Source organism: Scyliorhinus canicula, chromosome 9 (genome assembly GCF_902713615.1).
Source record: "Scyliorhinus canicula chromosome 9, sScyCan1.1, whole genome shotgun sequence".
Taxonomy (NCBI): Eukaryota; Metazoa; Chordata; class Chondrichthyes; order Carcharhiniformes; family Scyliorhinidae; genus Scyliorhinus; species Scyliorhinus canicula.
In genome coordinates, this window is record NC_052154.1 from 167,706,100 (window position 1) to 167,732,063 (window position 25,964).

The window sequence follows — 25,964 nt, forward strand, 5'->3', positions numbered from 1 at the left end:
GCAGTCCTGGCGCTGAGGAGTGGCGTGAACCACTCCGAGTCGGGCCACCCGGAGGGTGCGGAATCCTCCGCACCTTCAGGGGCTAGGCCAGCAGTGGTGGGGTTGGCACCACACCAACCGGCGAGGAAGGGGCTTGGTGTCGCACCAAACGGCACCGAAAGGCCTCCGCCAGCCTGCGCGGGTTGGCGCATCCGCGGGAGCACTAGCGTGTGCTGGCGTCATCCCAGCCCATGCGCAGGGGGGTTTGTCTTTGCAACGGCCATGGCGGAGGGCCACAGCATCCGGTGCGGAGGGAAAGAGTGACCCCACGGCACAGGCCCGCCTTCGGATCGGTGGGTCCCGATCGCGGGCCAGGCAACCGTGGGGCCACCCCCCGGGGCCAGATCCCCCTGTGCCCCCCCCCCCCCTCCGCGCCCCCCCCTCCCCGTGCGCCCCCCCCCTCACCCCTGACGACCCTGGAGGCCGCCCGCAGAGCCAAGTCTCGCCGGTAAGTACCAGGTCTGATATAGGCCGGTGGGATCAGCCTAAAACGGGCAGCCACTCGGCCCATCGCAGGCCGGAGAATTGCCGGGGGGGGGGGGGGGGGGGGGGGGGCGCGCTGCAGCGGCCGCCAACCGGCGTGGTGCTATTCCCGCCCTCGCCAAAACCCCGGCGCCGGAGAGTTCGGCAGCCAGCGGGGGCGGGATTCACGCCGCCCCCAGTGATTCTCCGGCCCGGCGGGGGGGGTCGGAGAATCCCGACGTTTGTCTCTTTTTGGGAGAATCGCTCACCAGGACACATGCCTAACATTCAAATGTTCCATCTTCCTCACACTCACCATTGCTTCCAGTCTCACAGCTACAACCTCCAGTTCCCATATACTGCTCAGCACGGAAGGAAGATCACCCAAACACAGTGCAACACATTCACTAACACCACCCTCACTCTCTTGCAGGACAGTATTGCACATCCCCAGATGTGCAGGTTAGGTGGATTGGCCATGCTAAATTGCCCCCTTAGTGTACAGGGATGTGCAGATTAGGTGGAGATGAGGGAGTGGCTGGGCCTAGGTAGGATGCTCTCTCAGAGGGTTGGTGCAGATTTGATGGGCCAAATGGCCTCCTGCACTGTCGGGTTCTATGATACTAACTGCAGGGAGCAGAAAGTACAGGCAGGGGGCAGTCATGTCTATCACCATGATACATCCAATCTGGGAATACTAAATGTTGATCGCCTTTATTACAAAGGGATTGAAGACGGAGTAACAAAAGCTTCCTGCAATTACATGAGGTCTTGGTGAGACCACACCTGGAGTATGGTGTGCAGCGTTGGTCTCCTTACATAAGGAAGATATACTTGCCCTAGCGGGAATGCAATGAAAGTTGACCAGACTAATTCCTGAGATGAAGGGATTGCCCTCTGAAGAGAGGTTGAGTAGACTAGACCCATATTCCCCAGAGTTTCGAGAAATTAAAGATAATCTCATTGGATCATGTAAAATTCTGAAGGGACTTGATAGGACAAATGCTGGGAGGATCTTTCCCCTGGTTGGTGAAAACCAAGGGTCAGTCTCAGAATAAGTAGTTGGCCATTTAGGACTGAGATGAAGAGAAATTCCTTCAGTCAAAAGGTTGTGAACCCAGAGAGCGGTGGATGCACGGCCATTGAGTATATTTACAACAGAGAGAGAGACAGATCTCTACACAATCACAGCCTCGCCCTGCACTCTCTCACTCATTTGTAGAAAGGAGACTTATGGACAATGGACCCTTGGTGTTGTGAGATGTCTCTGCTGTGGGGATCTCAGCCCCTCAAGCCTCCTGTTGATGTTCACGCTCCCCCCCTGGCCCTTTCCCCATGCAGTGCCTCCTGCTAGAGGTAAGCCCGCTGATGCCTTTCTTTCCTTTGCTTGCCGCATCAAATGGGGATTTGTAGAAAAGCTCCCTTGTCCACTAGGTCCACCTCCTTTTTTAAAAGATACCAGATATCGAAGACCAGATAGGTAAAGACTGGTTAAGTCAAAGTTGCGAATCAGATACTTATGGGAGAAGTTCGGCAGTTAAACGTTCCAACACATTAGATCACATTATTCCTCATGCTACCTTACCCCCGGAACTCCAGATCACATATAATGATAATAATAATGATCTTTATTGTCACAAGTAGGCTTACTTTAACACTGCAATGAAGTTACTGTGAAAAGCCCCTCGTCGCCACATTCCGGGGCCTGTTCGGTACACAGGGAGAATTCAGAATGTCCAAATTACTGAACAGCATGGGCGGGATTCTCCCCTCCCCGGCCCCAGGGACCTGGGTGAAATTCTGGCCTTGGGTCGCTGTCTGTGTTGAGTTTGCACATTCTCCCAGTGTGTGTGTGGGTTTCCTTCATCTGCTCTGGTTTCCTCCCACATTCCAAAGATGTACAGGTTAGGTGGGTTGGCCATGCTAATTGCCCCTTCGTGTCCAAAAATGTTTATTGAGGTGCAGGGATAGGACAGGGGAGTGGGCCTCGGTGGAGTGGTTTTTCAGGCCGTCGGCACAGACTCAATGGGCCAAATAGCCTCCTCCTGCAGGGATTCTTTTATAACGAATGGAATCCATTTGGCCAGTGATAACTGGCATTAATTGTAAACCCATGACTCCCCGTTACAGATTGGGACCAGAATTGATCCTTTCCTTAGGGGCTGGTTTAGCACACTGGGCTAAATCACTGGCTTTTAAAGCAGACCAAGGCAGGCCAGCAGCATGGTTCAATTCCCGTACCAGCCTCCCCAAACAGGTGCCGGAATGTGGTGACTGGGGGCTTTTCACAGTAACTTCATTTAAAGCCTACTTGTGACAATAAGCAATTTTAATTTCATTTCATTTCTGTCTTCCACTATGTCGCTTCTCCAAATTTGAGGTGAGACTGTTGACTTGTGCCCTTCCCTTTAGAAGTGCAAAATTAGAAACCTGGCTTGCTCTTGCTTCCTGGGCCACGAGCAGAGTACTGTATGATTGACCTGGACCCTGTTCACTGTGGTGGCACCAACAAGTGAGTATGTATTCCAAGAAGGAGCCTCAGAGCCCAATTTAGCAGTTGTCCCGCACTTCATCAAACTCTCCCAGACAGAACCAATCTTACTTTTGATTTTGGAAGATGCCATTTTATCTGAGTGTTGAAATTGTGATCCTACGCCTCTAAGACAGGATTGAATTCGACCCTCCCTCACTCACTATCCGTGTGCCTGCGATTTACCTGGAGCCTCACGATATGCAGGTAGAAATGTCACCTGTTATCCTTCAGCAGGTGGGCATTGACACACTCCCACCAAACCTCTCACCCAAGCCCATCACCTGTGAGGCGCCCAATCATCACGTGGACCTGCTCCATCAAGAGGCCACATGCACCGTCACTTACAGGGATTCCATCCCCCAATGAGAGCTTCACATCCGCCCGCCCTATGTGTTCCCCAAAGCACTGCAGCCCCCACCTGTTTAGTGTTCATATGAACCATCCCTGCTGTGCCACATGCTGCAGATGCCCCTTGTGACCATCACCATTACCTCTGCAGCCCAGTACAGAGCCTGCCAAGCCCAGTCTCATTGACTGTAGGACAGCCCTGCGCACCAAACCGTGCATTTTCCCTGAGGGGCACAGAGCTCTTGCCCCTCCCTGTTGTTAAGGAATGGGTTAGCGACATTCCAATTAGATGTCTCATTGATGTTAAGTATCCAATAATTGACACTGATATGTACAGGGGTTGCAGGTGGCTCTTGTGGCATGTGGTGTGGTGATAGAATTTTGTACAGAGTGTGTTCAAGGAAAATAAAGGTGTTTGTGACAAGGAGTTTACTCAACAGCAACTAGAAGCTGACACTTGTAGCTGGTATACACCATGTTTCCAATGATTTCTCCTGACGCACTCCCGCTGCTCCTCTGCATGGTCTCCTTTCTCTGACTTCAGACTGCCTGTCATCTATGACTCCTTTCTATCCCTCAGCAGAAATGTCTGCAATCTCAGACTCCTGTCTGCCAGCCCCTGAACTTAAACAGAGGCCTTGACATAGTTTGCATCCCTAAGAGGACTGTTCACAAAGCACTGCAGCCCCCACCAGTTTAGTGTTCATATGAACCATCCCTGCTGTGCCACACTAACAAGCACCCACCCCATAATCTGCAATCTGTGTTCATCCCCCACCAGTAATATGTATGCTATCCCACCAAGCCCCTTCATGCAGCCTTGTCAGGATCCAGCTCCCCTCCCCTCGGTCTTCCCTCTGCCTTCCGTTGTTCATCTTCTCCATCCACCTCCTTGACCCTTGGCCTGCCAGCGTGAGCTCTCACAGTTCCCCCCCCCCCTCCTTGCAAAACCCTCCTTCCACATTGACCCCTAGTGTTTGCCCTTATCCCAACCCACAGTGCTGTCCAGATAGACACTGGTGTGTGATACCAGGGGGAAGGAGCCCCTATACTCCCCAATCCCAGGCACAGAACCAATCTGACTCAGTAACACAGGAGGGTCCATGGGTCCAGCAGCACGGTGCTGTCCATGAAGACCAGCTGGGCATGGAAATGGAGGGCATGAACCAGTCTGGCCCAGCAGAGTGGTGAACAGCGCATCAGGTGCAGTGCGGCACTCTGGCAGAAAGGCTTTGTTGCACTCTCCTTAAAGTCTTTTAAAACTGAGGACCACCTTGGGCACACCACCCTTCATCAATCAGTGATTAGACTGGCATAATTTCACTCTGTCATGATGGAAGATTGGAAGGCCTGACGGGATGCCAACTGGCAGCTGTTTAAATTAGCATTCATGGGATGCAAATGGGATTTGCGCCACCTGCCAGCAGGATGGCCCAGCATTAACCCACCATTGGGAGAATTGCAAGGTGATTCTACACCAGCAGGATTCCGACACTTTGGCTTCTGTGAGATTCTCCACTCCCGCCCCTCACCAAACCTGCGATGGGTGGGATAGGAGGATTCCGCCTATATCTCTGAGGCAACTATTCTGTTCAAATGTCTGTTTGCCATCTTGTGTACAAAGTGCAGACATGTACATGAACAATTGTGCTGCGTCTGCATTCACAGAAATGATAAGACATAGGTTGAGTTAACTCTATCTATAAAAACTGAACTCTTGAGTTGCGCTCAATGCCACTGGCTATTAGTCACACATGTAACTTACCGATGTGAGCCACATTTCAGCTTTAAGAAAATAGTAGTTTGGCACAATTCAAGCACAGACAGTGGTAATTCTTTCAACGCCAAACAAATGATGACTAATAGAAGGCCCCCCCTCCCCCCTGGCGTCAAGAAGGAATTCACAGGGCTACAGCCAGGCTGAAAATCTGACAGCAGCTGTGCTCCTACCCCAGTGCCAGGTCTGTATAGACAAACTGTCTTCTATCCCACCAACTGTTGCATCTCTGCTGTGATATTTTAAAAATATCTTCTTGAATTCTATAAAGTTCATAAAGTCTCCTTTCCTCAATGCTCTTCAGCCCAATTTCTCAAACTTGTCCGTAGAACAAAGTCCTTTAAGGCTGATGCTCAAAACCGCGGCACTTTTCTGAACTGGCTCCACGGCTTGAATGGTTCCCATGTGTTGTGATTAAAATGAACACAAACTGGGCGGCACGGTGGCGCACTGGTTAGCATTGCTGCTTCATGGCACTGAGGACCCAGGTTCGATCCCAGCCCCGGTTCACTGTCTGTGTGGGGTTTGCGCATTCTCCCCTTGTCTGCGTGGATCTCACCCCCACAACCCAAAGATGTGCAGAGTAGACGCTAAATTGTCCCTTAATTTTAAAAAAATGAACACAAACTCTCTAGGTGTTGTCTGACCGGAGGAGAATCACAGAATCATTACCGCATGGAAGGAGCCATTTGGTCCATTGTGTCTGCATCAGTTCTCCAAATGAGCATCATGACTTAGTGCCACCCCCCTGACCTTTCCCCGTACCCCGGCACATGATTACTGGAATAGAAACAACCTATTACACCTCCATCATACCTCAGTGTATTCCAGACTATATGAGCACTATGCACTTTTAGTATGTTTTCTCTGATTTATACTGTACTCATGTTTTACATTTCATTTTATTTGCTTTAATTACTACTCCAAAGTACCTTACCAAGCTGAATTTACTCACACCTCCAGAGTTCTCATTCAATCACACCTTTAGCTATTTCCACACCACCCACAGAGGAAGCATGGTGTCTATTTCTCTTCTAATATATAGTCTGTATTAATTTGCTTCTGTCATTCTTCTACCTATTTACATAAATATCTAATGTCTTTGGTAGCTCATTGCTTTGTTTCTCCCATCTTGCCTAAAATTATGGCCACTCGTTCTGGAATGCCCAACAAGGGGAAAAGTCTGCTCTACGCCTACCCTGTCAATCCCCTTTAGCATCTTATATACCTCAATTCGATCTATCATTCTTTTAAACTCGAGGGAGTGTAGGCCTAAACTGCTCAATCTCTCTTCGTCAGCCAAGTCCTTCATCCCTGAAATCAATCTAATGAACTTTCTCAGAACTGCCTCTAATACATTTGCATCCTACCTCAAGAAAGGGTACCAAAACTGTGGCAGTACACCAGATGAGGCCTCACCAATGTCCTATACAGTTGCAACAACACTTCCCTACTTTTATACTCTATTCCATGAGCAATGAATGCCAATATTTCATTTGCCTTCCTTGTTACCTGCCGCACCTGCATACTAACTTTCTGCGATTCATTCACAAGGACAGCCAGATCCCTTTGCACTGCAGCATTTAGATAAGTTGCCTTTTTATTCCTCCAACCAAAATGGATAACCTCTCACACTTATCCACTGTTAGATTCCATCTGCCAAATTATGGCCCACTCACCGAACCTAGCCAAATCTATTTGTAAATTTCTTGTTTCCTCATTGCAAATTGCTTTCCCATTTTAGTGTCATCTGCAAATCTGGCTATCGTACATTCTATCCCTGCATCCAAGTCATGAATATATATTGTAAATAGTTGCGGCCCGAGGACCAAACTCTGTGACACACCACTGGTTACAGCTTGGCAACTAGAAAAAGGACCATTTATTCCCACTCTCTGCTTTCTGTTGGTTATCCAGTCCTCTCACCAAGCAATCCCCACCTCCGTGTATTAACCTATTATGCAGCACCTTATCAAATGCCTTCTGGATGTACTGATACACTGCATCTACAAGACCCCTATTATCTAGTTGACTTGTTACATCTTTGAAGAACTGTAGCAAATTAGTCAAACATGAATTACCCTTCATAAAGCCATGCTGGCTCTGATGGATTGCGTGTTGACTTTCCAAATGTCCCAAAAATAGAAAGGCAGATTATTATTTGAATGGGTGTGAATTGAGAGAGGTGGATATTTAGTGAGACCTTGGTGTCCTCATGCATCAGTCCCTGAATGGAAGTGGGCAGGTACACCAGGCGGTAAAGAAGGCAAATTAGATGTTGGCCTCCATAGTGAGAGGTTTTGAGGATAGGAATCGGGATGTTTTACTACAATTGTATAGGGCATTGGTGAGGCCACATCCGGAGTATTGTGTGCAGTTTTGGTGCCCTTATCTGAGAAAGGATGTTCTTGCTATGGAGGGAGTGCAGTGAAGATTGACCAGGCTGATTCCTGGGATGGCGAGACTTTCATGTGAAGAGGGATTAAATCGGTTAGGATTATATTCATTGGAGTTTAGAGGATTGAGAGGAGATCTCATAGAAAGATATAAAATTCTAACAGGATTAGACAGAGTAGATTCAGAAAGAATGTTCCCGATGGTGGGGGAGTCCAGAACTAGGGGTCATAGTTTGAGTAGAAGGACTTTTAGAAAGAGGTGAGGGGAAATTTCTTCACCCAGAGAGTGACGAATCTGTTGAATTAACTACCACAAAAAGTATAAGAGCAAATTACTGTGGATGCTGGAATCTGAAACCAAAAGAGAAAGTCTTGGAAAATCTCAGCGGGTCTGGCAGCATCTACAGGGAGAGAAAAGAGCTAACGTTTCGAGTCCAGATGACCCTTTGTCAAAGCTGACAAAGCTAACTACCACAAAAAGTAGTTTAGGCCAAAATGTTGTGTAATTTCAAGAAAGAATTAGATGTGGCTCTTGGGGCTGAAGGGATCAAGGGATATGGGGGGATGGCGGGATCAGGATATTGAATTTGATGATCAGCCATGATCATATGAATGGCGGAGCAGGCTCGAAGGGCTGAATGGCCTCCTCCTGCTTCTATTTTCTATGCAAGGTTCTATGTGTGTATTTCCCATTACTATTTCCTGAATAATGGATTCCAAAAATTTTCCAATAAGACATTAAATTAACTGGTCTATAGTTTCCTACTTTCTCCCTTTCTCCCTATTTGAACAGGGGCATTACATTAGCCTTTTCCCACTCCACTGGAACCATTCCAGAATCCAGAGAATTTGGGAATATTAAAACCAAGCCTCCACTATCTCTGCTGTCTGGAATGTAGGCCATCAGGCCCTGAGGTGCTGTGCCTCAAGTACTTCTCACACTGTGGAAGGATGGTGCCAGTGAATACACATAGTGTGTTTAGTAATCCTGCTGTGGTGGCATCATGCACCATCTAAAGCCACGAATACATTACACAATGAGTTGGCAGGGTTCTGAAGAAGGCTCAGTACAATTGAATATTAATGAAGTCACGTCCCACTATCGTGGTAGATCAGAAGCAGATTTAATATACAAGTCTTGGAACTGAATGCTCATCACATCATGATCACTTCAAAACATTTTTATTACAGTTTTGGTCCTGTTATTGCTGTTTGTTTCTCTTCCGTCTTTAAAAGGTTGATTATACTTTTGGGGGAGAGGGGAGGGATTGGTTAGAAGGCCAAGAGTTAACTTAGGAATGAATTCCTTCATCGCATCTTAATGCAAAGCCAAGTTCATGTGTGTGAGTCCTACGGTGCCAGAAATCACATTTGGTTTTATTCAGACTTACTTGGATATCGGAGAACTGTTACAGTTCTGCTTCAAATTTATATCACATCCTTGGCACGTTTCGCGACCTCTTTCCAGCTGACCCAAATATTTCTAACTTTGGTTAAAATAAAGAAAGAGTTTTCAGTGCCTCCTTCCCTTCCTCCCTCCCTCCAAACATTGTCTATGTTTCAACATGCGTGAATTTATGCTCAATTACAATACGAAGAAAAATCCTTGGTTGGGAAACTTATACGGAAAACTGGATCGTTTGTTTAATCTGTCTTTGCAACGTATGAGTCAATTGGGTACAGTAGTGCAGTGCTTTGTTAATAGAAGGAAGTGGGTTTGGTGGGTTTGAGCCTGTAGTTAGTCACGGTATATTCAGAACGTTGCAGGGGGGCTCAGAAGTGAGGGCGTGGAGAATGCTGCAGGGTCATCCAAATACACTAGTAAAGTTCCTTGAGTTAATAATCTGCCTGCCCTTTCAACCTGTGAATGGCACAGGGAGATCTAAATTACAATTTCCTCCCGATTCACAAAAAACATGGTCTGCGAACACCTTTTCATCCAACTTGCCTTATCAATATTGTACCACCTGCATTAGGGTCTCTGCCAGAAAGAAACCTTTGGACGCCTCACCATTCTGAAACTAGCCACAAAGAAGTAGACAGGAGTTTCCACTCCTTTTCAGTTAGGTTTTTCCTTTTCTGCCTGCATGCCTGCCTGCAAATGCGGATGGAAGAGAAGAGAGAACTCCGGAGGCTGGACTTTCACACCATTTAAATTTAGCGAAAGGCCTGCCTTAAAACCCTCGGAACTATAGAAGGTACAAAATCTTCCGGGAATTAAAAACATTGCATTAGTGGGAGATTACAATCTTGAGATATGAGGCGGGGAAATTGAGGTTTGGCACATGAGAGATTCTTGCCAAATACAGGATATCATTGAGAGGTAATTTTCAACCCAAGGGTATGTGAGATTTTTACATGGAATTAAATACATTAATGGATATTTAAAAGATATTTTCATCCATTTTGAAAACTTTAATCAGAGGAATTGTACCATTAAAGGTACAATGGTGAAGATTACCAATTGAATATCAATTCAGTGCTGTGAGGAGCCATTTCATCTTATTAAAGGGTAGCATGGCAGCACAGTGGGGGGGGGGGGGGGGGGGGTGGCACGGTAGCACAGTGGTCAGCACAGTTGCTTCACAGCTCCTGGGTCCCAAGTTCGATTCCCAGCTTGGACCATTGTCTTTGCGGAGTCTGTATGTTCTCCCTGTGTCTGCATGGGTTTCCTCTGGGTGCTCCGGTTTCTTCCCACATTCCAAAGATATGGAGGGTAAATTGCCCTGAGTGCCCAAAAAGGTTAAGTGGGGTTATGGGGATAGGGTGGAGGTGTGGGCTTGGGTGGGGTGCTCTTTCCTAGGGCCGCTGTAGACTCGATGGCCGAATGGCCTCCTTCTGCACTGTAAATTCTATGATTCTATGATAACTATAGTAGATATTAATCAACACTCATATAAATGATAAAGGTTAGTTCTATCTAAACTCAACATCCAGGCGTTTCTGGAAGCTACCCTATTTCAATCAGCGGTAGGACCTGCATTATACAGGCGGCAGCCAATTAACTGTAAGATTAGATTTTCAGGATGAGAGAGACTGGTCAACTGTAATCATGACATAGAATGACATTAAAAGCTCAGTTTCTTCTGAATGAACAAGGTCCAATGTCCTTACAACTGCATTGATTTGAACCACACAGCCTACAATATTGCGCCCTCCTGAGGAACAGAGAGTATCACTGATACCAACTTTGGATTTCCACATTTAATTGTGCATGTCCAGGTGGCACAAGTTGCTTTGAGTTTAACACAGTAATGACAGTGATGCCGACAGCCTTGCCGTTATTCCTATTGAAAATTCACTAACTAAATCACCATAACTGTGTTAGGAAAGTAAAGGTTGTTTTAACATTTGTATTGGTAAACATTGGAAATAAGATATAGTTTTAACTGGGTTTAATGGGCGGGATTCTCCCAGCCTTGTGCCGAGCCGGAGAATCCCCGCGAACGGGCCATGCCACCCTCACGCTGGCACGTGGTGCCATTGGCGCCGGCGTGGTTGGCACGGCGCTGGTCGCAGGCTGCTTTACGTGGCCGGCCCACCGATTCTCTGGCCCGGAGGGGCCAAGCAGCTGTAAGAAAAGAGCCGAGTCCCGCCAGTGTCGTTCTAACCTGCTCTGGGCCGGGGGGGCTCTGATGTGCCCTGGCCTGCGATCAGGACCCACCGATCGGTGGGCCGGCCTCTGTGGCTGGGGGCTTCCTTTCCTAGGCGCTGGCCCCTGTAGCCCTGCGCCATGTCGCGCGGGGCCGGCGCGTTGAAGGAGGCCACTGTGCATGCACCGTTGGCGCCGGCACCACTGCACATGTCCTAGTTGGTGCCAGCGCAACTGCGCATGCGTGGATCCCACGGCGCACAGTTCGTGCTGGGATCTGCAGCTGGAGCGGCGCGAACCGCTCCAGCGCTGTGCTGGCCCCCTGTAGGAGCCAGAATTAGACGTGGGAGTGGCCCGTTCACGCCATCGGAAAACGCGACGGCGTTTACGACTGCGTGGACACTCTGCCGCAGGGTTGGAGAACCCCGCCCAATGTTTCTGTGCCTGAAAGGGTAGAAGCTATAGTTAGATTCAGGCTGGATAACGTGTGGACGTTGGTCCAGTTTCAACTGTGTTTGTATTAGAACATAGAACAGTACAGCACAGAACAGGCCCTTCGGCCCTCAATGTTGTGCCGAGCCATGATCACCCTACTCAAACCCACGTATCCACCCTATACCCGTAACCCAACAACCCCCCCCCCCCCAACCTTACTTTTATTAGGACACTACGGGCAATTTAGCATGGCCAATCCACCTAACCCGCACATCTTTGGACTGTGGGAGGAAACCGGAGCACCCGGAGGAAACCCACGCACACAGGGGGAGGACGTGCAGACTCCACACAGACAGTGACCCAGCCGGGAATCGAACCTGGGTTGTGCTTAAGAGAGGGCTATGGAGTGAAGAATAAATAATAGGCACAAGCATGTGGGTGTTGCTTAGCAACTGGGGCCTTGTAAGTTAGAGAAGCTTTTAAGTTTCAGTTTAAGCTGAATTTGTGGGCAGTTGGAGACAGGACACTGGGGAGTGAACAGCTCGCAACTCTGCTAGGAGAAGGCAGGACAAGTGAGTTACAAAAATGCTACAACCTTCTGAAGGAACACATACAATCCAGGTAACCAGGGAATTGGGACAGAAAGAACAATTGAGACACCTGAAGTTAAGAGAACAGAGACCAAGTATTGTTCAGAAGAATTCAAGGAAGAGTAAACAAAGTGTTCTGAGTTAAAGAGGCAATCATAGTAACTACGTTTTTGATTAATAAGGTGATCAAGGGCTATGGGGAGAAGACAAGAGAATGGGGATGAGAAAAATATCAGCCATGATTGAATGGCGAAGCAGACTCGATGGGCTGAGTGGCCTAATTCTTCTCTTATGGTCTGATAGCTTTTAAGTGGGAAAGCAGACTACATAGTTAGATAAAACATTTGATTTTGTTTCAATTAGTGTGGGAATCAAGCTTTAAAGCAGATTGAGCAGTTTGCACAGCAGTCAAGATAAAGAAATCCTAAAGGGGTTGGTGTAAAATCATGGACTGGATTTTCTGTTAGAAGTGGAGTGGAAGGTTTGTTTAAAAGTGTCATTTGGAAAACCTGGCCTAGATTTCAGAATGGAAACTGCTAAAGGAAAGCATAATTTAAAAGAAGATTTGAAAGTATGACTATTTGAAAGCGGAATTTGAAATCACTCATGTGGAAGCCAGAGTTCAGTGAGACAAGGTGGCCCATGGTAGAAGAATCATCTGGGGAGATTTTGAGGAGAAATCCACAGACATTCACTTGGGTTCAGAGAGGAGTGTGTCTGACCACAATCATCTTGTGTGCTTAAAAGGGAGTTTGTGTGCTAATGAGACCATTATCGCTAAGATGTACTTTTTAATCCGTGTTAGTTTTAAAATCTGTGCATAATTGTTCAGTTAAGTGGGAGTAAAGGCGTATTGTATCATCATCCAATTTTTTCATGTTTACTTTTCTGTGCTGTTAAAACTAACTTGCGGTCCTGTGACTCTGCTCCACCACGTTTTACAAAAGAAAGTAAAGTTACGGTTTTCTGAGCCAGGTTTCCATTCTGGGATCTTGCCGTCCAGATATAACATCAGCTGGGATGGTAACACTAAAGTGTCGCAAACTGCAGGTCATTTCTTTCAAATTATATTTTTGTGAATCGCCAACATGACAGTAATATTTTGAAGTGTAAATGTGAGTCCTTACACTCCATTTCTTTTTGACTCTTACCTATGATGTCTTCATAGGCATTTTCTTCTGCTAAAGTGCTTTTTGAACTGAATCTGCTGTGTACTTCCAGAGGAGAGGTGGACGTGCCATTTTCAGTAGGAGAGGGAGAGTGGGATGACTGAAGACTGGCAGCATCTTCAAATTCAAAGGATTTCCTGGCAAAAGAGAAGAATCATTAGTTATAGACATTGTAATTCCATACCTTCTAAAAATGTATAGCCCGTGAGAAATCGCTTTATTCAAACTAAAATGTGCTGAAGCTGTTGTTAATCATTGAATCATAAAATCCCTAGAGTACAGAAGGAGGCCATTCAACCAATCGAGTCTGCACCGAACCTCCGGAAGAGCATCCAACCCAGGGCCACTCCCCCGCCCTGTCCCTGTAGTCCCACCTAACCCTTGGACATGTATGGGCAATTTAGAATGGCCAATCCACCTAACCTGCACATCGTTTGACTTCGGGAGGAAACCGGAGCACCTGGATGAAACCCACGCAGACACGGGGAGAACATGCAAACTCCACACAGTCATGCAAGGTAGAAATCAAACCCAGGTCTCTGGTGCCGTGAAGCAGCAGTGCTAACCACTGTACCACCGTGCTGCCCAGATGAACAGGCCTCTTTCATTGTTTACTTTCTCATTGAATATCAGTTAAGTTACTTCCAATTTAGCGATATCTTTCCAGCAATCAGTATTTCTACAAATATCAGTACAAACGACTGTCAAAAGCTAAGCAACTGCTTTTTTAAAAATAAGATAACTTATAACGTGATAAAAGCAAATGCTGGAATCTATAGGGGTTGGTTTAGCACAATGGGATAAACAGCTGGCTTATAATGCAGAACAAGACCAGCAGCGCGGGTTCAATTCCCGTACCAGCCTCCCCGAACAGGCGCCGGAATGTGGCAACTCGGGGCTTTTCACAGTAACTTCATTGAAGCCGACTTGTGACAATAAGCAATTATTATTATTATTATATTATTATTAATATAAACAGAAAATACTGGTCAGCAGGTCTGCCAGCATCTGTGGAGAGAGAAGGGAGCTAACGTTTCGAGTCTGGATAACTCTTTGTCAAAGTTGACAAACAGCCTTGGAGAGAGTCCCAGGATTCATAAGCGATGGTTCCACAATACTCAGTTGCAGTGAGGTACATGTTAATAGGAAGTAGGAAGGTTAGAAAATCAGGACCAAAATGTTGTAGTGTAATCTCCAATGTGAACGTGGCTTCCCAACTGAGAACATGAGATCACAGAATCAACTCAAATTTACACTGAAAGATCAGTGGTTTGTCTTCACTTAAATTAAAGTGGCAACTTGCACTCCATTACTAGCAACGCAAAAGATTGTGACAAAATTTGTGGATTTGATCTTATTCCTTGGGAAGAAATTGTGTGTCTGCGCTTGTGTAATCGAGAGAAACAGAAATTGGAGACTTCAGGTTTGCAAATCACAAAATAACTCGCCCCTAAATGCTGACAACTCTCAGCAACCCCATCTTAATATTGAACCACGTGATCTCTCCAATATTGCTAAATACTGGGGGAGCTGGGTGGGAATTGGGCTGGGTAGTGCCAGTTTTCTGGATGCTATGAGTACCCAAAGGGTTCCAAAATGGTAGCCACATTGCATGTGCAATTCTGACGTGAAGCGTGCCAGAATCAATCTCGGCCATTTTGCACATGCAATCAGTGTTCATTGGAAGAGCGTCGGTGTTTCCATTTTTAAGTTCAACGCTGCAGTCAGCCCTCTCTCTGAACCTCGCGCAGTTGAACACATGTTGAGCAGTTTCATGGACTCCACCATCCCCACCTCCCGGTCTACAACTAGTGCTATTTACAGACGACCTACAGATCCCTGCAATTCTATAGACTGTTGGTGCTTTCAGGCTTCAAAGGCCGACAGATGTTGTCCTGAATGCTACTTAGCTGTTTCTTACTGATTGCAAAGCTCCTGTACAAACCAGCCAGTTACTCCCAGTCATGAATGCAATATCGGCCTTCCTTTTGGAATTGAGTATAACTGGGAAAATGAACAGAGAGGGCACTGAGTTGTTGGAAGAAGGAGAAGGAGAAGGGAAGGAAAAAAGCTCTGAGCAAGAGGCCATTTCGCCCCAGGGTGTTCAGGGAGCAATTCTCCTACTTTGACTGTAGCGACGGCAAATGTTTAAGGTGTCAATGCTGAAGGAGATGGCCACTGAAATCTGCCAACAGCTGTAGCTGTAACTCCAGCCTCGGTGGCAATAACCCCATTGCCAGTGACTGTGAAAGTAGCCGTAGGTATGCACCTTTATGTATTTGGTTGCTTCCAATTTGGTGTTGGAGATATTAGCAACATCTCCCAGTTTCTACTGTTGAACTGGGCAGGTCACTGACTCTCTCTATTCAGAAAGAAACAGGCAGAATAAGCAGGAGGAAGGTTTACAGACTTTCCCACAGCACCGGTTGCAGTGAAAAAAGTTCTTAGCGCATGTGAGTCATAAAGAAACAGTCTGGGCAGAAATATTGGCCGGGATTCTCCGACCCGATGCGAGGGTGCGGGGGGCGGCGCGAGAATCCTGCCATGCCGCCCCGACGTCGACGCGCCGATTCTCGGGCACCCGCGGGATTGCCGCCGCACTGGTTGGGGGCCATTGAAAACGCCGCCCCCCCCCCCCCGGCGATTCTCCGGGCCCCGACGGGCCAAGTGGCCGCCGAGTTCGGATGAGTCCATCCGGCGTGGGTCACGTATGGTCCCACATGGCGGGACTTGGAAGTTCTGTGCGCATGGCCCGTCCTAGTGGGGGGCTGGGGGGATCTGACTCCGGGGCAGGGCCTCCACGGTGGCCTGGCCCGCGATCGGGGTCTACCGATCGGCGGGCGGGCTGGGTTCCGTGGGGGCCTATGTTCCTCCGTGCCGGGCCCCTGTAGGGCTCTGCCATATTGCCTGGGGGCCGGCACAGAGACGGGAACCCACAATTATGTGCGGAATCACGCCGGCCATGGTGCGCATGCTCGAACTCGTGCCATGCCGCACCAGCTGGAGCTGAGGGTAAAACTCCACCGCCGATCTAGCCCCCTTGGAAGGGGAGCATACCTGATGATCGAGGACCGTTGACGCCGGAGTGGTTGGCGCCGCTTTTCACGCCGGCGACAGAACTTGGCCGCAGGTTTGGAGAATTCCGGCCATTGAGTTTGAGGGGGTAAAGCAAAGTAATTTTGACCATTGGATACAGGTATTAAACATATAGACAACGTATGAAGCCTTTTGGGAAACCATTTTACTGGAAGAATTAAAAAATTTCACAGATAACATTTCATAGAATTTACAGTGCAGAAGGAGGCCATTCGGCCCATTGAGTCTGTACCGGCCCTTGGAAAGAGCACCCCACTTAAGGCCACGCCTCCACCCCAGCCCCGTAACCCCACCTAACCTTTTGGACACTAAGGGCAATTAGCATGGGCAATCCACCTAACCTGCACGTCTTTGGACTGTGGGAGGAAACCGGAGCACCTGGAGGAAACCCACGCAGACACGGGAAGGAAGTGTAAACTCCACACAGACAGTAACCAGGAATTGAACCCAGGATCCTGGAGCTGTGAGGCAGCAGTGCTAACCATTTCTTCCAATAGTTAGAACCCATGTTGATGACCAGAGGTTTGCAACAGCTGGGCGGAGAGCAGAGATGGCTGATGATTATAAGCTGGCACGTAAATCAAAACCCTTTCTTCCGCCAACCCTACAAATCTGAGAAACATAGAAGATGGGAATGTGAAAGGAAGGCAAGGAAGAGAAGGGACAGCTGGGAATGCCGTGAGGATTTCCCTTCAGACCGGAAAGGAAGGCACTGAGGGTGGAAGCGATATTTGAAAGCTGGAGTGTTTTCATTGTAGCAAAGTGGGACGCATTTGTACAGACTGCCGGAATTTGGGTACGATGCCCTCATTCTACAGCAGTCCACTGTGCTAGTTGTATTTCAGTCAATGAGACAAACCAAAGGACGGATCCTGGGCGATAAGGGCTATTCACTGATGACATGGTTAATGACTTTGGTTCACAACTAACATAGACCTGTGCAGCATACACAGAATAAGAGCAATGCCAACACAATGAATGTGACAGAGCAGATCATTGAAATAATTGGTGGAATTCTCCCACCTGAGGACTAAGTCCTGTGGCGGAGGCCGGCAGAAAAACAGGCCAAATGGCACATAGTCTGCCATCCTACTGGGCACCATAGAGAAAAGGAGTCCAACATCGCTGACCCACTATTGAAGAAGGAAGGTGGACCTCCTGGAAGTGAAGATAAATCTCCGGGAACATTCTAAGGCCGGAAGATGGACCTCCTGAGAATGGCGATGGGTCTCCAGGAACATTCTGGGGCTGAAAGATGGACCCCCTCCCCTTTTAATGGCTCTATTTCTAAATGCCAAGTTCCCAATACTTTATGAACCACTTTCTCAACCTGCAGTGTCACCTTTGATGATTTGTATACACCCAGGTCCATCTGCTCCTGCAGCTCCACTAGAAGTGCACCCTTTATCTTGTATGGTCTCTCCATACCCTTCCTGCCAAAATGTATCATTTTATCATTCTCAGCATTAAACATCATCCGCCATGTGTCTGTCCATTGTGCCAGCCTGTCTATATCATAGAATCATAGAATCCTTACATGCAGAAAGAGGCCATTCAGCCCATCAAGTCAGCACCGACCCTTCGAAAGACCGCCCTACCTCGGCCCAATCCCCCACCCTATTCCTGCAACCCTACCCTAAGGGGAAATTTAGCATGGCCAATCCCCTGCACCTGCACATCTATGCACTGTGGGAGGAAACCATAGCATCCAGAGGAAACCCACACAGATATAGGGACAACATGCAACCTCCACACAGTCACCCGAGGTCGGAATTGAACTCAGGTCCCTGGCATTGTGAGGCAGTAGTGCTAACCACTTTTGACGTCTATTTCTACCTTCCTCATATTTCCAGTAATTCCAGGTTTTGTGTTATCTGATTCCAGTCAAAGCTTGCAGATTGGGAGGGGGGAGGGATCCCATTGCAACAGAACCGCATCATCCCACACAAACCACAGGAATCTCTGCCTGGTAGAGCTTACAGATCATAAGGCATTCTGCCACAACCTCCCTGTTCGCCTGCCAATTCCCAGGGCCAAATACCAGTGTTCCCAATTTCATATCCGATAACAGCATTAAATTCTGATGCCCAAATTTCTCCACATTCCGACCAATGCCAAGCTCTATAAGAGTGCTTCCCTGTTCCAGGGCTTTTCCTGCAATCTGACTGACACCATAGGTCAGTGCAAAGCCTAAGTCCAGAACTCTATTACCCAGTTTTGTGTACTAAAATAGCTGGTGCATCTCCCTTCACTTCTTTCTGGTTTTATTTACCTTTTACATTTTTGAAAGCAAACGTTTAATGCAATAAAGATTGACAGGCCACTGACAAGCATCACGCAGATCTAATTTTTAAGTTTAAAATATTTTTTAAAAATTATTTTGCAAAAGTTGCATCAACACAAAGGATTCATAATCTTTTCTCCTAAAGTGAGAGTGGATACTCTTCGACTTAATTCCTCGAATGAATAAAGTAATAAAAAGGTTCTAAACATTAACCTTTTTTTTTGTAAGTAACTCTGAACCGATAATGTGGAGAGAAAAGGGAGTTAACGCTTCAAGTCTGGATGACTCTTTGTCAGAGCTTTGTCAAAGAACCATCCAGACTCGAAACGTTGGCTCCCTTTTCTCTCCACAGATGCTGCCAGACCTGCTGAGATTGTCCAGTATTTTCCCGTTTTGCTTCCGACTCCAGCATCCGCAGTGATTTGCTTTTATCTGTGAAACAATAATGTTTCATTCCCTTGAAGTTCGTAACTCCTGTGGGGTTTAAATGTTTGTCATTATTGTCTGGGCAGTAATCTGGATCCCCTGTTGTTGTGGTACCTGCTTTTACTGAAGTGAAATTTGTGCCGGTTCTGGCGCAGATGGGCAATCTGCTTCTCCGGATTAGTGCCTGGGCACGGAGCGTGAAAATTTACCCTGTAAATTTAACTGGAATATAGTTACCAGCATACCCTGGATTTCGAAAACCCCACCACTTAGATTTTGAAAAGGACGCATGTACAAATGAAAGCAATTGCACAACATTGTCTTAAGTTTGAATTATTTCCTCCTTGCTGGTAACCATGAAAGCTTGAGATACTAAATTGAAATAAGCCTGCAACTGAGATCTGGGCTGACTCGTGTTTTTGAAACAACTTATATGGTGACTGGATTTAAAGAAACATGAATTAACTAAAGCTAGACATTAATATCTTGTTTTTGACACAGTAACTTTTTTTTATAGTAGTTAGTAAAGCTAGCGTAGCAGAAAATAACAAGATGTGGCTGCTGCACTGAAGGGAGAATTATTCATTATTAATGTCATAGTTTCACTGTTTCTCACCACGTATGGGACTTTTCAGGCGTGTTATTTTCCTTTCAATACTTGAGACAGCTTCTCTCTGACTGGAATTGAACAGGTTGATATCCACTTTCAAAAATGACTGCTCCAAAGCAGATTTAAATAACTGTTCATTCTATTTTTAAGGCTACAGTGAAATCGTTTGAACACATTCATTGGATTGTAAAATCCTATCAGGAGCAGGAGTAGGTCATTTGGCCCATCGGGTCTGCTCTGCCATTCAATAAGATCGTGGTTAATCTGATTGTGGCATTAAACTTCACTTTCCTGCCGGTCCCACAGAATTCCTTGACTCCCTTGTCAATCAAAAATCAGTCGACCTCAGCTTTGAATATGTTCAGGGTGGAGGCAGGCAGATGGTGGGAGATGGTCCAGTTAAATGTCCTCTCTGCCTCACCATGGAGGAGGGCATAAAATATCGCCCCTCATTTTTAAGCTGCAGCTCCTAGTTCTAGATTCCCCAATGAGAGGAATCATCCACTCAGCATATACCCTGTCAAGCCCACTCAGAACCTTGTATGGTTCAATAAGATCACCTCTCATTCTTTTAAACGCCAATAAGTGTAGGCCCAACCTTTCCTGAAAAGACAACCCCTTCATCCGAGAAATCAGATTGGTGAACCTTCTGTGAACTGCTTCCACTGCAAGCTTCTCTTTCCTTAAGTAACGAAACCAAAACAGTACACAGTTCTCCAGTTGCGATCTCACTAATTCCCCGTACATTTACACACCAACATTCACTTACTTCTATACTCCATCCCCTTTGCAATAAAGGCCAACATTTAATTTGCTTTCTTAATTACTCACTGCCCCTGCATGCTAACCTTTTGTGATTCATGGTAAGAAGTCTTACAACACCAGGTTAAAGTCCAACAGGTTTGTTTCAAACACGAGCTTTCGGAGCGCAGCTCCTTCCTCAGGTGAGTGCTCCGCAGTGCTCCGAAAGCTAGTGTTTGAAACAAACCTGTTGGACTTTAACCTGGTGTTGTAAGACTGCTTACTGTGCTCACCCCAGTCCAACACCGGCATCTCCACATCATTTGTGATTCATGTACAAGGAGGCCCAGAACCCACTGTACTGTAGTCACTCTCCATTTAAATTACATTCTGCTTTACTATTCTCCCTGTCAATGAGAACAATCTCACATTTTCTCACATTAAACTCCATCAGCCAGGTTCTTGTGCGCTCACTTTATCGATCTAGAACATAGAACATAGAACAGTACAGCACAGAACAGGCCCTTCGGCCCTCGATGTTGTGCCGAGCCATGATCACCCTACTCAAACCCACGTATCCACCCTATACCCGTAACCCAACAACCCCCCCTAACCTTACTTTTATTAGGACACTACGGGCAATTTAGCATGGCCAATCCACCTAACCCGCACATCTTTGGACTGTGGGAGGAAACCGGAGCACCCGGAGGAAACCCACGCACACAGGGGGAGGACGTGCAGACTCCACACAGACAGTGACCCAGCCGGGAATCGAACCTGGGACCCTGGAACTGTGAAGCATTTATGCTAACCACCATGCTACCCTGCTGCCCTATGTCCTTTTGCAGACTCTCTGCGTCCTCTTCACAACCTGCTTCCCTATGTATCTTTGTATCATCAGAAAATTTAGCTACAACATGGTCCCCTCATCCAAATCATTAATATAGATAATAAATAGTTGAAGCCCCAGCAATAATCCATCTGGCACCATACAAGTTACAGTTTGCCATGAGAAAATTACTCATTTGTACCAACTTTGTTTCCTTTCAGTTCGCCAATCCTCTATTGATGCTAATACATCATTCCCAACATCATGGCCTCTTTTCTTCTGCAGTAACCGGTCAGACCTGCTGTGATTGTCTGGTATTTTCTGCTTTTCTTTCAGATTCCAGCACCTGCAGTAATTTGGTTTTGTCTCCAAGTGGCATCTTCTCAAATTCCTTTTCAAAATCCAAATACACTTCATCTACTGGTTCCCTCTTATTTGCCCATAAGACCACATGATAAAGGAGCAGAGTTAGGCCTATCGAGTCTGCTCTGCCATTCTATCACGACTGATATGTTTCTTATCCCCATTATCATGCCTTCTCCCTGTAACCCATGATCCCCTTATTATTATTTTTTCCACTTAAGGGGCAATTTAGCTTGGCCAATCCACCTAACCTGCACATCTTTTGGGTTGTGGGGGTGAAACCCACACAGACATGGGGAGAATGTACAAACTCCACACAGACAGTGACCCAGGGCTGGGATTCGAACCCGGGTCCTCAGCGCCATAGTCCTAGTCCTATCCACTGCACCACCGTGCTGCCATACCATGATCCCCTTATTAACCAAGAACCTATCTTATAGAATCACAGAATCATAAAATTTACAGTACAGAAGGAGGCTATTTGGCCCATCTAGTCTGCACAGGCCCTTGGAAAGAGCACCCTACTTAAGCCCACACATTCACCCTATATTCATAACCCAGTAACCTCACCTAACCTTTTTTGGACATGAAGAGCGATTTAGCACGGCTAATCCACCTAACCTGCACATCTTTGGACTGCGGGAGGAAACCGGAGCACCCGGAGGAAACCCACGCAGACACGGGGAGAACGTACAGTCTCCGCACAGACAGTGAACCAAGTTGGGGAGCTGTGAAGCAACAGTGCTACCGTGCCACTATCTCTGTCTTAGAGACACTCAGTGATTTGACCTCCACAGACTTCTGCGCAATGAGTTCCACAGATTCACCACCCTCTGGCTGAATAAATTCCTCCTCATCTCAGTTTTAAAGGATTGTCCCTTCCTTCTGAGGCTATGTCCTCGGGTTCTATTCTCTCCAATAGTGGAAACATCTTCTCCAGGTCCACTGAATTTAGACCTCTCTGTATTTTGTAAGTTTCAATGAGATCCTCCCTCATCCTTCTAAACTCCATTGAGTACAGACGCAGAGTCCTCAACCGCTCCTCATACAACAAGTTCTTCATTCCAGGGATCATTCTTGTGAACCTCCTCTGGACCCTTTCTAAGGCCAGCACATCCTTCCTAAGATACAGGACCCAAAACTGGTCACAATAATCCAAATGGGGCTTAACCAGACCCTTATACAGCATCAGAAGTACATTTCTGTTCTTGTATTCTAGATCTCTCAATATGAATGCTAACATTGCATTTGCCTTCCTCACTGCTGACTCAACATGCACGTTAATCTGAAGCAAATCTTGAACTAGGACTCCTAAGTCCCGTTGTGCTTCTGATTTCCTAAGTCTTTTCCCATTTAGAAAATAGTCTATGCCTCCATTGCTCCTACCAAAGTGCATAACGTCACACTTTTCCACATTGCATTCCATCTGCCACTTCTTTGCCCACTCTCCTAGCCTGTCCACGTCCTTCTGCAGCCGCCCTGTTTCCTCAATACTACCTGTTCCTCTGCATATCTTCGTATCATCTGCAAATTTAGCAACATCACCAGGAGCCTGGGTTCGATTCCCAGCTTGGGTCACTATATGTGCTGAGTCTGCACATTCTCCCCCTGCCTGCGTGGATTTCCTCCGGGTGCTTCAGTTTCCTCCCACAAGTCCCAAAAGACGTGCTTTTTAGGGTAATTGGACTTTCTGAATTCTCCCTCAGTGTACCCGAACATGTGGCGACGAGGGGATTTTCACAGTAACTTCATTGCAATGTTAATGTAAGCCTACTTGTGATACTAATGAAGATTATTATTACAGTGTCCTCAGTTCCTTCTTCCAGATGGTTCATGTATATTGTGAAAAGTTGTGGTCCCAGCACTGACCCCGAGGTACACCAATAGTCACCAGCTGCCATCTTGAAAGAGACCTCTTTATCCCCAATCCCTGCCTTCTGCCAGTCAGCCAATCCTCTATCCATGCCAGTAACGTACCAGTAACATGGGCTCATTACTTATTTAACCACCTACTATATGGCACCTTGTCAAAGGCCTTTTGGAAATCTAAATAGTCCTCTGGTTCTCCTTTGTCTAACTTCCTTGTTACCTCCTCAAAGAATCCTAACAGATTTGTCAGACATGACCTCCCCTTGACGAAGTCGTGCTGACTCAGTCCTATTTTATCATGCACTTCCAAGCACTCCACATTCTCATCTTTAATAACGGACTCTAAAATCTTACTAATGACCGAAGTCAGGCTAACCAGCCTATAATTTCCCATTTTCTGCTTCCCTCCCTTCTTAAACAGAGGCGTTACATTAGCCATTTCCCAGTCCTCTGGGACCCTCCCTGCCTCCAGTCATTTCTGAAAGATCACCACCAATGCCTCCACAATCTCCTCAGCTATCTCCTTTGGAACCTTGGAGTGCAGTCCATCTGATCCAGGTTATTTATCACCTTCAGACCTTTCAATTTCCCCAGAACCTTCTCCTTAGTGATGGACACTACATTCACCTCTGCCCCCTGATTCTCCTGAAGCTCTGGTATCCCACTGGTATTTTCCACCGTGAAGACTGATACAAAGTAACTATTCAGTTCCTTTGCCATTTCTTTGTTTCCTATTACTACTTCTCCAGCCTAATTTTTCAGTGGTGCAATGTCCATTCTTGCCTCTTATATATTCTTGCCTTTTATATATTGAAAAAACTCTTGCTATTTTCTTTTATATTACTAGCCAGCTTACACTCATGTTTCATCTTCTCCCCTTTATTGCTTTTTTTTTGTTGTCTTCTGCTCGCTTTTAAAACCTGCCCTGTCCTCTGTCTTCCCACTAATCCTCGCCACTTTATATGCTTTTTCTTTTCCTTTTATGCTGTCATTGACTTCCCTCGTCTACCATGGGTGCCTTGTCCTCCCCTCAGCCTGTTTCCTCCTCCTTGGGATGAATTTCCGTTATACCTCCAAAATAATCCCCCAAAACTCCTGCCATTGCTGTTCCATTGTCTTCCCTGCTAGGCTCCCCTTCCAATCAACTCTGGCCAGCTCCTCCTTCATGTCTTTACCTTAATTCAATTGTAAAACCGTTAACATCTGATTCCAGCTTCTTCCTCTCAAACTGCAGGGTAAATTCTATCTTTCCTTTTCACCGAACCCCCATGTTGGCTCTGTCTGATTGCATTATGACTTTCTCGAAGTCCGGCCACTACCTCTTTAATAATGGATTTTAGCATTTCTCCAATGACTAACAGTCCCAATTTAACTTCCCAGTCTTAGACAAACTGGCCAACAAAGAACAAAGAAAAGAACAGCACAGGAACAGGCCCTTCGGCCCTCCAAGCCCGTGCCGACCACGCTGCCCGTCTAAACTAAAATCTTCTACACTGCCTGGGTCCTTATCCCTCTATTCCCATCCTATTCATGTATTTGTCAAGATGCCCCTTAAATGTCACTATCGTCCCTGCTTCTACCACCTCCTCCGGCAGCAAGTTCCAGGCACCCACTACCCTCTGTGTAAAAAACTTGCCTCGTACATCTCCTCTAAACCTTGCCCTCACACGTTAAACCTATGCCCTCTAGTAATTGACCCCTCTACCCTGGGAAAAAGTCTCTGGCTATGCACTCTGTCTATGCCCCTCATAATTTTGTAGACTTCTATCAGGTCGCCCCTCAACCTCCGTCGTTCCAGTGAGAACAAACCAAGCTAATGCCCTCCATACCAGGCAACATCCTGGTAAATCTCTTCTGCACCCTCTCTAAAGCCTCCACATCCTTCTGGTAGTGTGGCGACCAAAATTAAACACCATACTCCAAGTGTGGCCTAATTAAGGTTCTATACAGCTGCAACATGACTTGCCAATTTTGTGCTTTCGGTCTTCCTCCTTTCTTAAATACTAATATCACACTTGTGGCTTTCCAATCTAATGGGATCTTTCCAGAGTCTAAAAACTTTTAGAAGATTATAACCAATGTATCCACTTCTTTTAAGACCCTCGGATGTAAGCTTTCATGTCCAGAGGTCTTGTCAGCCTTTAGTCTTATTAGCTCCCCTAGCGCACTTTCTTTAGTGATCATTCTTTAATTAAGTTCCTCCCTCTCTTTTGCCTTCTCTTTCTTCTATTGTTGGGATGTTTTCTCTGTCTTCTACTGTGAAGACATATACAAAATATTTGATCAAAGTCTCTGACATTTGCTCATCTCCCATTATTAATTCCCCAGTCTCATCCCAATAGACCAATTCTCACAGTCAAACCAAACCCATTTTACCCACAGCAGATGTTACACAAAACCAACAT

The 25,964-nt window shown here is 46.6% G+C and overlaps 1 protein-coding gene across 2 annotated transcripts in view; it reads right to left on the bottom strand.

The window, feature by feature from the left end:
- The window catches only part of dennd2b (DENN domain containing 2B), a 412,949-nt gene that overhangs the window by 146,869 nt on the left and 240,116 nt on the right, over window positions 1-25,964 (bottom strand). For both annotated transcript variants that reach the window (XM_038808142.1, XM_038808141.1), the window contains exon 4: window positions 13,324-13,478. In XM_038808142.1, coding sequence (XP_038664070.1) covers window positions 13,324-13,478 — 155 coding nt within the window. The remainder of the gene's footprint in view (window positions 1-13,323; window positions 13,479-25,964) is intronic.